Raw genomic sequence first — 12,165 nt, 5'->3', positions numbered from 1 at the left:
GACCTGAGAGAGGGCTCTATGTGCTCTGAATGTATCAGGAAAGTGTCCACAGATAGGAGAGCCTCTGAGAATAATGACAGTCCAAAGTTTTCTCAGCTGCAGAATTAGAGGAACTTTTTTCCAAGAGTCATTATTTCTCTTTAACTGGTTTTCAGGTCATCAAGCACGTAGTGGGAAAATACTATAAAAAAAATAAAAAAAACCCTCAGTCCCAAGTGGGTCTGAAAACATGTTAGTCACAGAGGGAAGTATCTCTCTGTGACCAGAGGCGTAGAAACATGATGATATTCTAAAGTGAATGATAAATCAGTTACTTTCATGCAGATGTTGTTTGTGTGTTCAGCTTTACATTTCATTAGATTAGTCACACATTAACGACAGTGCAACTGCAGTACACAACAAGTGAATAAAAAACAAATACCTCAGAAACCTTTTGAGACAGAATTCACAGGCGTGACTCAGAGCCACAGCTATTAATGTTCATTTAAATATCTGACAGCTGCGGGAACAAATGACCTCCTGAGTCATTCAGGGAAACACTAAGGCATCACTAGTCGCACACTGAAGGAGCTTCAGAGCCCATTAAAACGCTGTAAAGGACTGCCTTCAGAGATCAGAAGGATCCTGCGGGTCAGGGTTTAGCCGGGCCGCACTTCAGGAACGGAGTAAAACCAAGAATCTCATCTTTATCACTATTTCAAAAGAAATCTGGATTGATGAAATGCTTTGGATCTTGAAATTAATTGTTCAGAAGGAGGAAAAAGAAAGATAACAGAATCAGACAATAACTGCTAGCTGATTTGTTTTACGTCCAGTTTGTGTTCAAAACTTTAAGACAGGACTGGGATAACTTTAATCCTTAAAAAATGTTGGGTTCTCCTGATTCCTGCAGAGGGCTGGATTCAGACTTTGTTACAGGCACAAAATGTGAGAAAACCTTAAAGTAGGTCAAACTAAACAACTTTTTTATACACGGATTTTGATTTTATTTTTTTGATTTCTTTTTTGATTTTTTAGATTTTGCTCTTGAGACGCTGCTGCTCGTTACGACAGACATTAGTTTTGAAGACAAATAAAAGGACATGATGTTGTCCCCTGTCTGTGTGGATTTTGACGCCCCCCTTTGGACAAAGTCTGCTAATCATTTAAAACAATGTATAAAAGAAACGTTCTTCTAATCCATTTGTGAAAAAAGCTGGGGGAAAAAGTTAACGTTTTGCAGTCATTTGGTGAAAAACAATCTTTTCATCATTTCCCCAATTTCAAATTCACGATTTCCCAATGAAGGAGTTATTTAGAAAAAGTGTTTCCAGTGATAAAAGACGTTAGAATATACATTTTGCCGAGCTTTAGAGAAGATGTGTGGTTGAATTTCGGTAACTACTTAATTAAATGTGGCATGTTAATTCCCTGTTCTTGATGTCTAGAGACTAAGTCAACAGCTCTTCCTGATATCTACAGGGATGTTTGGGAACTTGTCGTTGTTCGCTCCGAGCTTTGAGAACGTCACAGATTATTCGAGGTTGCTCAATCTGAGTCTAAGGAGTCTTATTGTGTGGAGTCAAGTCCTGGTAATTAATGACCCTCAGAAACCAACCAACATCCAAATCTTTGAAGAGATTTCAGTGTTTGATTCTAAAACATGGATTTTAGTTTCTGTGACCTCTCGTCGGAGTGTCCTCACCGCTCGTTAAATGATGTTTGCACAGTCTTCTCTGACAAAGAGTCTGCTGCTCCGTCATCAGAACAGTCGGCAGCAGCGAGTCCCCGGGTTGACTATAATAGTTGAGGCATGCTCTGCACAGCTAATTACAGCTTAAAGAGTCCGTCGCCCCCATCCTTCCTCCCATCCCTCCCTCCCTCTTCTCCAGTGTGAATGCAGCCACCAGCCGAGGTGATTGTATTCTATAAAAGCCGCGCGTTTAAATCTCACTGGGCAGATCTCCTCTTTGAAAAGCAGCGAGCTTTTGTCTCTGCCTGCTAATGTTTTTAATTATAGGTGGTACTTTTTTGTGCTGGGGAGCAGAATATTTTTCTCTGCACACGATAGAAGTCGTTGTGGAACAGATGCAGAGCCGCCCCTGCCACGTCTCTGCAGGACTATTAAGCTGTAACAACTTAATTTCACAGCGCCACACAAGCGCTGGGCTCTGACGGCACTTAATGAGTGTGGCGCTCTCTCCATCCGTGTCAAATTTTATGACAAGCCCTCTCTTTTACTCCCCGTCTCGCCGTGGTTTGTGAACATGTAATGATAATTGAGAGGAAAAACAGTGCAGTGCCCAGCTGTGTACGAAATCATTCTGTCAAGAGCTGAAATGATGAGAGGACGCGTGCACGACAGCTAATGGAAATGATTATCAAGTGAAGGATATATCTTTTTTGTCCACTGAGCAGAGGTTTTGTTTTTGGGTGGGGTTATTGCTCCTTCATTACATCAAACTTCTCCGTGTTTGTACACATCACGTTTCCATCAAATGCAGCTGGACTCGCAGAAATGTTCAAAATATTCATGCGAGGAAAGTGAAAGTGTTTCCTGTTCTCTCCTGCTGCTACACTGTACCATCATATCACTCAACCCCGACATCAGCAATGACTCTGTTACGCAACTTCATTTCATAACTAAAAGACACGAGAGAGGAAGCTGTGACATTAAAAGGCTGTAAAAATAAGGCTCTGTGTTTGGGTTTTCTTCCTGTCATGGTTGCACTCGAGCTTCGAAGCAGCTCTGGACGAGAAAAGGTAAAGTGTTTGTTGTAGCTGACTGCAGAACAGAAAGTACTCGTCTGACAACGACAACAGTGAGAATGCTGCTGTGGTGTCTGCAGCTTTACAACCTGTCGTGGGCATGTTTGTGTGTTTACAGGGGCTCTCTGAGCTGACTGCATGAGCTGCCTTTCATCCAGAATAAACGCCACAATCCCTCTCTGCTGCCACACTAACACGTACAGCCTGCTTCCACAGAGACTCACAGGATCGATTCTACCAGTGTTGACCCTCCTCTTTGCACTAACATGCCTCTTATTTGAACGTTCCTCTCTTAGCGTGGCTCGCTCTTTATAACCTTCCTCTGACTTGCTGTCCTGTCTCTGACTCCTCACCAGTCAGGGGGATTCAGACACAGACTCTGAGCTGGAGGATCGAGTGGATGGGGTGAAGTCCTGGTTGTCCAAAAGCAAAGGTTCGGCCAAGAACCTTTCAGACGACGGCAGCCTCAAGAGCTCCAGGTCAGTACTTACAGCTGCTGCCGTTTCTGTCACTCAAGCAGCAGTTCTTGTGCTGGAAAGATTTGTCTGTTTTACATGATCTGACCCAGAGGAAATAAAGCAGAGCAGAATATTCTACAGAAATAATACCAATGCTTTTCCTAAATGTGTTTTTCTCACTGCTTTGTCTTTGCTGTCAGCCTCTTGGTGAAGAGGGAACTTTCTTTTTTCAAAAACAAACCATCTCCCGAGCAGATTTATCGACATGCCCGATGGCCAGCTGGCATCGTCTACCTGAGCCCGCGCGCTGAGATTAATGAATGTGTCTGCAGGCTGACAGCTTCGATTGCCCTAGATTTGTCTCCTCACCTGAAGATTTAACTTCCCTCTCCCAGCTGAGCCACTCCCAACTTTAAAAACTTTGGGAGTTTTTAAATCTCGGTTAGCAGCGTGTCCCCGTCAGCAAACACAGAGAGATTCATGCACTTCCCACTTTAGCGGCATCATTTAACTTCCTGGGACTTTAAGTCACATGTAAATGAGTACAAGTACAACGTCACTTCTCACAGCAAGTGAACAAAGACGGACAAAGAGTCTCTACATGTTGCTCTCGTGACGTCATTGGGAGCCAGAGATCGTTCAGTCGGACTGTCACTTAAAACACTTAAACTTACTGATAAAACATCAGAGGTCCCTCCGGTGGGTTCAGTCCACGCCAGAGCAGCTTCCTGTGTCAGTTTGGAGCACACACTCACTGTTAGAGAAAGATGAATGATTATGTTCGTATTCACTGCTCTCCTCTAATATGGTGCACGTTGCGCTGAATGAACTGTATTTGTCAACACAGCTGTCAATCATGGTTTTACATTTTTTTATAGCATCAAATTAATAATTAAAATTAGGCGTCTCAGAACACTTACATATGACAGTGATTATCATGATCAGAGCTATAATGTCAGAGAGTTTGTTTGAGGAGAAAGTTATGTAAGTTTGTCTCATCTGTTAACATGGAGGAGGCGGAGCTAATGGTCTGCACTGATATATTTCAGTAGCGGGAGCTCTAAATGTGTTGGCTGCACTTGAAGGGAGCTGTCCAGTCATTTTGATTTGATACTGTCGTTTCATTGTTGTGTTGGAAACATTTAAAACAAGAGTTTACCAAAAAAAATAAAATAAATAAAACTTTGACTTTTCTTGCAGGTACTGTATACGTTGTTCAGAGTTGTGGTTGGAAAAGCCGAACAAGATCCGCACACCCAGAAGCTCCCGATGGAGGAACATGCTCTCAACATGTTGGCTGGAAACGTGACTTTAAGGGAGCTTCTTGGTGTGCAGGTCATGTTTTGCTCTCCTTCCTTACTTGTGTGTTTTTTGGATCCAGCACCCAGGGGACGGTGTGCTCGAACGTGGTCTAACATTATGAGGAGTATTGTGATTGTTTAAAGAACGCTACGCCACAATCATTAAATAAGCCAAATAAAAACTAAATGAATGTTTTATACATCAGTTCTGCCATTTCATTTTACATTAGCACTGTAATAAAGCCAATAGATCTAATGAAGCTCACTGATTACAAAAAGACAACTTTGAGCTTTGAATTTCACTGTTAATTAATGATCCATACCAAATCATACAACATGTAATCATCATGCTCAACTGCTTGTCTTTAGAGAACTACAGTTCCACATTGAAATCCTTCATATTTTCTTAGAAGAGTGGAACTTAAATCATGATAAGTACATGAGTTAGTAGCGTACTGTATGTGACAGACACAATGGCTGTGTGAATGTTTGAGTCTCACATTGTCTGGTCAGTACGCGTTAGTTACACAAATGTTCTGTTTGCTTTAACGTGGTATTTGAGTGCAGGATGTTCCCATTGTTGTCATGACTCTGGCCTTTGTTCGTCCTCGGTGGGCAGTCAGATGATTGTGTTGTTTGGACAGAAAGTGGCCTCGTTATTCCCTGCTGGTTGTCTCCATTTGCACTCCTCTTAATCCTTTTCTTTTATGTCATTACTGTACCTTTTATTTTTGGTTCATTTCCAGCTCTTACATTTCTCCTCACATTTCAATTTTGATTAATTTGTTCTTCATTCTCCTCTTTCACTCACCACCTCTTGATCCAATGTCTCGTCTTTGTCATTTTCTCTCCCTTTGTCTTCATTCCTATGTCCTCTCCGTTGTTGTTTCTCTCTAGATTTGCTGTTAATGTAGACTCGAAAGAAGGGAAAGAGTGGAAAGAGGGTAAGGAATGGAAAGAGGTAAATAAAGAGGGTAAAGAGGTCGAGTCGAGCAGGTCGGTGTCGGTCATGAGCTCCCTCAGCTACAGAAAACGATCCAACCTTGATTCCATCGGTGGCAAAGGGGACGCCCTCTTCAGTGCACTTAAGGAGAACGCTGATTCAGAAGACACTCTGTCCTTCCATAAAACGAAACCCAAAAGCACCGATCTCCAGAACGACTCTTACTCCGTCAGCTCCAGGAGGAAGTCTCAGGCAGGCGATGACTTGAACGGTAGAGAATCTGTCATTTCTCAGGCGTATTCTGAAGCCAACAGCCGAGCCAGGAAAGGCATGGACAGCCGCTGGGGCGACCTCGACAAAGAATCCACCTATTCATTCACTGCACCGAGTCGGGCATCCACGCGTCTAGGGTTAAGCCCGGAGGATGACGCCAAGTCCACCATCAGCTTAGGTCTGTCAAGCCCTCTTGGAGGCCGCCGAACCACCTCACGCTTCGAACAGGACAGAGGTGGACGGTCAGTGTATTCCAGCACTCCCAGTAGTCCTTCGTTCAGCAGACGGTCAGGGGGTCGCAGTCCTGGAAGTGTGAGCCGAGCCGACTCCCATATGTCACTGGCACGGAGCTGCCGCCTGAGCGAGTTTGACGTTGATATCGATGACAGTCGAAGCGTTGCCTTCACAGAGCGATCCGCGTACAGTCCTCACTCATCCATCGGCAGAAGTATCTCCATGCCTCCATCTCAAGCCAGAGCGACAACATCCGAGAATGACCCAATCGATACCATGGACATCAAAACAGTCAGTCACCGGAACTACCTGGACCCTGACCTCGAGAAAGCCATCAACGAGGTGCTGAGCTTCAAGCCTATTCAATTCAAGCGCAGGAGCTTGGAAGACTCGGAGTGTGATGAAGACAAGTCCAAGAAAGATGAAGAAGACGGCACGCTGAAGCGAGACAGTGCTCGCCCCGTCAGCAGTCTGAGACGATCTGCGTCAGCCGTGGACTGCATGAGACCGACCCGCAGCACCAGCAGCAGCAGCCGCCGCCGCCATCGCAGCAAGAGCAAAGGAAAGGGCAAGAAAAAGAAGAGGAGCCACAGCTCCGAGTCCGACAGCTCAGGAGAAGACCGTCGGCACAGGAGCAGCTCCAAGAGGAGGTCCAAAAAGTCCAAGAAAAAGTCCAAGAAGAGGGACCAATCTTCCTCTTCATCCTCGTCTTCCTCTTCATCTTCAGAATCTGAGTCTGGATCGGACTCGAGCTCAGGGGCCTCAACCATTTCCTACCGAAGCTCCAGCAGTGTGAAAAGGGCCCCAACTCGGAAGATGTCCAGTCCAGAAGACGCAGAGGAGGCGAGGCCACCAAGCGAGAACCAGCAAGGGGACAAAAAGGACGACAAGAAGAGGAAGAAGAAGGTGGACAGCCTGATGATGAAGTACCTCTACCGGCCTGACAGTGACTGAGGCAGGCAGGTTCTGGTTCCCCTGAACAAGGCGTGTTGTTAAAGCATGGAGTGACCTAACCAATCAGCTCACACCTCCACATTTTCAATTCAAATTTTTGCGTTGGATTTGACGTCTTTGGCATGCTAACAATGTTTGATGTGACCTCACATATTCAGCTTTAGGTAAAAACCTCTAATGCTGTCTGTTCACTGGTTCAGAAGTGTTCAGGCTTTGATTGAGGACCCTTTGGGGGAGCTGAAACGACTTGTTTTACCACACCGGGAAGTGGAGTTGGTGAGATGCTTCACCCAACAGGGATGTAAACTCAGCCGTTAATTACTCCTGAGATGTCACATTGATTTATGGCCCCAGAAAGGTAAAAATAACAGGAGTCAATTAAAAGAGGCCAGAATCGCTTTTTATCTTCCAGCCCCAACGCTGCAGGCGTAATTAGACCCCAAGCATTGATTTACAGCAACTGGCAAATTCATCTGAGATGCACAGTTGACAGTAATTAACCCCCAGTTTGCAAAATTTAAGCAGATAGAATGCTAAATAAAATGAAGGAAAAAAACAACTGGGCTGAGCTGTAAACCGGGATTGGAATTGTATGTTTCTTGCCTCAGAGGAGGAATGGAGAAAAAAAAAAATCTCAAGTCATTTTAGAAGTTTTCCTTATTATTGGTTCTCTCGATGTTTTTTTTTTTTTTTCATGCATTAACACTTGCAAGTGTAAGAGTATTAAGAGGATGAACTCACAGAGCTTGGTTTGTTTTTTTGAACAGCATAGATGTTGTATTCGTTATCAGTGCTGCATGCTAAAATAAAAATGCATTGCATGATTTTGTGCCCTCAAGATGCGAGCGCTGGTTAAGAGAGTTCAAAACACTGCAGCACACCAGATCAAGTTAATGATATGAACCTCATTATTACTCTGCTTACATGTTTGTCAATTCAAAAAAACGATTTGAAACCTTCCATTTATTTGTAAAGTTATAAGATTTTAAAGTAAAACGTAATAGTCTCTTCACGAAAGGTTGTTCCTGATAAATTCAGCACTTAAATCCACCGTGGAGGGACGGCATGTTTTTCATTGTGGATTACTTTAAAGAAGTCTCCAGTTTGGCCTTTTGGCAGCGACCATCTTAAATGTAGAATTGCTCCAGTAAATTGCTTCAGCCAGTAATCCATCACAGGCTGCGATGGCGACAACGTGAACACACCCTGATCACAGTTAATTCAGTAAAAGTTCTTGTTTGGTCACTGACAGACTCTGATAGTCGCCGTGAGGGTCTGACAGCTTTACAGAGAGGATCCATACAGAGATGGACCTTTTTGTTCAGGACTTACATCGACTGTCAGACCAGACTCCATTGATTCGCTTACTTCAGCTTGCAGAAAATGTGAGGTTTTGTCTTTGAAGTCTGGTGTTGTTAAAGAGAGTGATGTCTCTGCTTAAAACACACAGGCGTCCTCTCTGTAACAATCAGAGACATAAACAACTTTCAGTGGATGCAGTGGGTCTCATCGAGGATTATGTTGACAACATAAACTCTCATGTAAACAATGAGACCTCGAGTATTTTAAGATAAGGCCACATTTTAAATGATCATTACCAGTTATACTTTCAGAAGCCTTCAAAACAAGGAGTTTACTGTTAAATATTTTTTTCCGTATGAAATTCTTCAAAACTTTTTTTCTTGCCATTTATTTTCTGTAAACAATCAAGTATGCAACACAGAGAATGAATTCAAAGTAGTAATGAGGATTGTACTGTTTCAGTGGACTCGGCTTTCTTGGCACTTCTTTGATCAGATAATGATTCATGTCTCTGTTTGTTCACTGCTGTTGCAGCCCCACTGGCCGAAGACGCTACTGCTTCAATGGATCTGATGAAGAAGAGGAAGAAGAAGAAAAAGAGGGCGGGGCGACCCCGAGCTCTCACTACTCCAGACACAGATACGGCAGCCATGTGAAAGAGGACGACGGGGAGGACACGCCTCACGAGAGCACGTCGTAGTCTTTTCATTCATCTGAGACTGTTTGCATGCAAAGGCGACCAAAAAGATGTGGTCAGGCAGAAATTCACTATCCTGCAGGAAAACATTTAAACACTGTAGATGCTCAAACACTCAGTCAAATCCTCGCAGGGTTTTTTTTTTTTTTTTTGTGCAAACCAAGAAAGTCGTGCGTGACCTCACTGCACGCTCAGCAGCTGCGTCGTTAACACCTGCTGGTTGCATGCATGCAGCAGTTAAACTCAAGTTATCACAGTTATAACTGAGCCAAAGAACTCACGGTTGCAGTGCTAAAAGATTCTCTCTCTCTTTGTCTCTGTCTCTCTTAAAATATAATACACCACAATAACATGTATTAGCATTGTACAATGTATTTGCCAAAAAAGCCTTTGTTAGAATATGCGTGCACACTCTTGTACTTATTGTTATTGGAGTCGTGGGAAAAGTCCCAGCCTTTTTGTTTCTTCTTCTTCTTTGTTCTTGGGGATAAGTGCCATTTGATGTAAGTGGGCTCCTCCACAGCTGGCTCCTCTGCAGCTGCGGCTCTGTGCGCTGAACGCTCTCTCATCTTCATCTGCTCGCATTTTGTTTGCCTGCAAAGTTGTTGGTTTTTTTTGCCTTTTGCTGGCAAATGATCTCCTCCTTCCAGGGGACGAGGATTGCATCGCTAACTGCTGCGAAGCTTTTTTTCTCCATTTTGAATCTCTTGTTTTTGATGTGTGACACTTTTCGTCTCGCAGAGGACGGCCGTCAGGCTAATTAATTGCCGGACGCTTTACCTCTGTGAAACGCTTTGTCTTTTTTCTATTTGACTTAATACTCACCAGAATTCTTCAGTGATGACTGTGCTTGTGCTTGTCATCTGTGTTTTAGCTCTGGCGTGCTTTCCTTCTCTGAAGGGAATGTACTTGACCGTATGCACCACTTATTTAATGGTTTCTCACTAAAACTTCAGATCACATCCTGAACCGGCATGTTAAAGGGACAGACGGCTATTTTTCTACATTTTTCACGTGGCATCAAATCACACGGAAAGACCAACATGAGAGGAAAATTGGTTTCTCCTTTTACATTATGTGTCAGGTGGATACATGTCATCATGACCTTAAACCATCTACTCTCAGCTTTTCCAAACATACTGATGGAAAAGTGTCTGCACTTCTCAGAATCCTCAAATGCTCCCCTCGTGTGGTTGCTAACTTGACAATATTAATCGTCATAGTTTATTGAAGGAACTTGTTTATATCTCTTGTTTAACCCTTTGTGTTCAAACAGACATATGCAGAGAAGTGCAGCTAATGATCTCCTCTTGTTTTGTTAGTTTTTAGACTATTAACAAAAAATAAGCATGAAAAGGGAAGTGTTAGCTGGAGGTTGTTTGTGGCTAACTGCTAGCTTCATCCAAGTGCAAACCTGCAGTTTTATCGTGTGTCCGATTTAGGCGTGCTGCGAAATCCGTTTTTCTTCTTCATCCGTTCTAAAATGCCCATTTTAACAGCAGAAATAAAAATATTTACAGCCAAACTCATCAGGCGGATTGTTGCTTTTCGCTCGGAGGTTCAAGGCCCCGCCTCAGCTCCCGCTCTTTGCCTGTTACTAGGTCGACCGATGGCCGGTTAGAGACACGGTGTCTATTATGGCGACCACCATCAATGAGCATGAAAAGTCTGCTTTAGAAACCAATGGTTGGAGTGGTGGATGACATATATGCGTACAAAGGTAGCCAACAAAAGTGGACACACAGTCTCTATTCCGAACTGAACAGAATGAATCTCACTCTGTTTACTGATCCTTATGGAAAGTGAAATTGTTCCTGTTGGCATTAGTATTAAGTTGTTTGTGTATGCCTTTAATAAAGGGTCTGACATGTCAGCAAATTTCTCCTGGTCAGAAGCCCAGAGCTAAATCTTGCAGTGGTCATTGAACCAATGGATGCTTCAAACAAACAAAGGGTTCAACTCAGAAAAAGTGAGAAACATATTGTCTAAATTGGTTTCTGCTTACGCTATCAAAGTAGATTAATTACACAAGAGATTTCACCTGCATGTGAGAAACTGCAAATCTTCAGACCAGATGTTGCTTGATTGTAATTAATACAAACCCTGTCTCTTAAATTTGAAGCTGTAACCTGAAGTTCCTTGTGTATCAGCACATCCTAAACCTGACTCTTTGGGGCACCTCGATAGTCATACGGTCATGTTGAAGCCCTCAGCTTTGCAAGCTGCTGTTCTGGACGCCAGTCCTGCGGATGAATCAGCTCATCGATGGAATGAACTGAAAGGATTCTTTTCATGTGTTTTTGGTGTGAAAAAGAAAGATGTAGAAACTGAGCAGCCTCGTCTTTAAAAAGCCTCGTTTTGGTACTCTAAGTATATCTTCATGAACTGGACACACTACAGCCTGTTTGATAATGAATACTGTGAACTCATGCTCTGTGTCTGTGAGGCCTGTCTGTCTGTTCAACCCCGACGATGCCTCCGAACACAAAGGGGGGGGGAAAGGAACGTGCATCTTCATGGTCGCTGACGTCCCTCCCTGTGGTCATGTGTCTGTTGCATTATGCTAGTGTGGAAGCCATTTAAAGTCCAGAAGTGCTTTTAGGGATAAAAAAAAAAAAAAAAAAAGAAATGTGGATGTTGTTTGTTGTGGGAGATGTTGGGTGTGAATCTTATTACACATGCTTTTTGTAGACTCTTCATTTTTATTCTCTATGCAGTCGACACGTGTGGAAATGTTTTTTTTGTTTTTTTTTTGACCCTGATGTGTCTGACTTTAACAAAAAAAAAAAAAAAACAGCAGACATAATATCGCTGACTGCACACACTATTTATATATACATGTGTATGAGCCATGCTAGCTTTGAAAATAGTTCATGTTTATTTTCATTATTGAACAAATTGACCACTTGTTATAAATTTTGCATTACAGTTTAATATATTGTAAATAAATGATGGTGATTGTTTTAAACGGCCTGAAGGCGTGGATCTGTCCCACTTGTTTTTCTGTCTTCACTTCACGCTTGAAATCTGGAAGTTAAATGTGCTTTCGGTTCTCACATGTCCACAGGGCATGCACATGAAACAAAAAGAGCCAGTGTGTTTTTTCTGAGGCTTTTATCCTCTTTAAGAGAAGTCGAGAGCAGCGTTGACCCTGTGAAGCCTTCAATGGAGACAAACCCGGCAGATTGTGTTTCACCTCTAATTAAAGAAAAACTCTACAGCTGAGAGAGCTTCAAACTAGAATGAGCTCTCCAG

At 43.0% G+C, this 12,165-nt stretch overlaps 1 protein-coding gene across 7 annotated transcripts in view; it reads left to right on the top strand.

Annotated features, from left to right (window-relative positions):
• Positions 1-11,878, top strand: part of myo18ab (myosin XVIIIA b) — a 96,925-nt gene extending 85,047 nt beyond the window's left edge. For 5 of the 7 annotated variants that reach the window (XM_079354715.1, XM_079354714.1, XM_079354713.1 and 2 more), the window contains 3 exons: positions 3,105-3,227; positions 5,405-6,916; positions 8,748-8,885. In XM_079354715.1, coding sequence (XP_079210841.1) covers positions 3,105-3,227; positions 5,405-6,911 — 1,630 coding nt within the window. In that variant the 3' untranslated portion in view covers positions 6,912-6,916; positions 8,748-8,885. Of the gene's footprint in view, positions 1-3,104; positions 3,228-5,404; positions 6,917-8,747 lie in introns of all 7 variants that reach the window. The other 2 variants (XM_079354717.1, XM_079354716.1) reach the window with 1 other exon arrangement.
• Positions 11,879-12,165: the final 287 nt, after the last annotated feature.

The sequence above is a fragment of the Symphodus melops genome (assembly GCF_947650265.1).
Source record: "Symphodus melops genome assembly, chromosome: 10".
Classification (NCBI taxonomy): domain Eukaryota; kingdom Metazoa; phylum Chordata; class Actinopteri; order Labriformes; family Labridae; genus Symphodus; species Symphodus melops.
The sequence above is the reverse complement of the archived record's forward strand: the minus strand, read 5'-3'. Positions and strand labels throughout refer to the sequence as shown.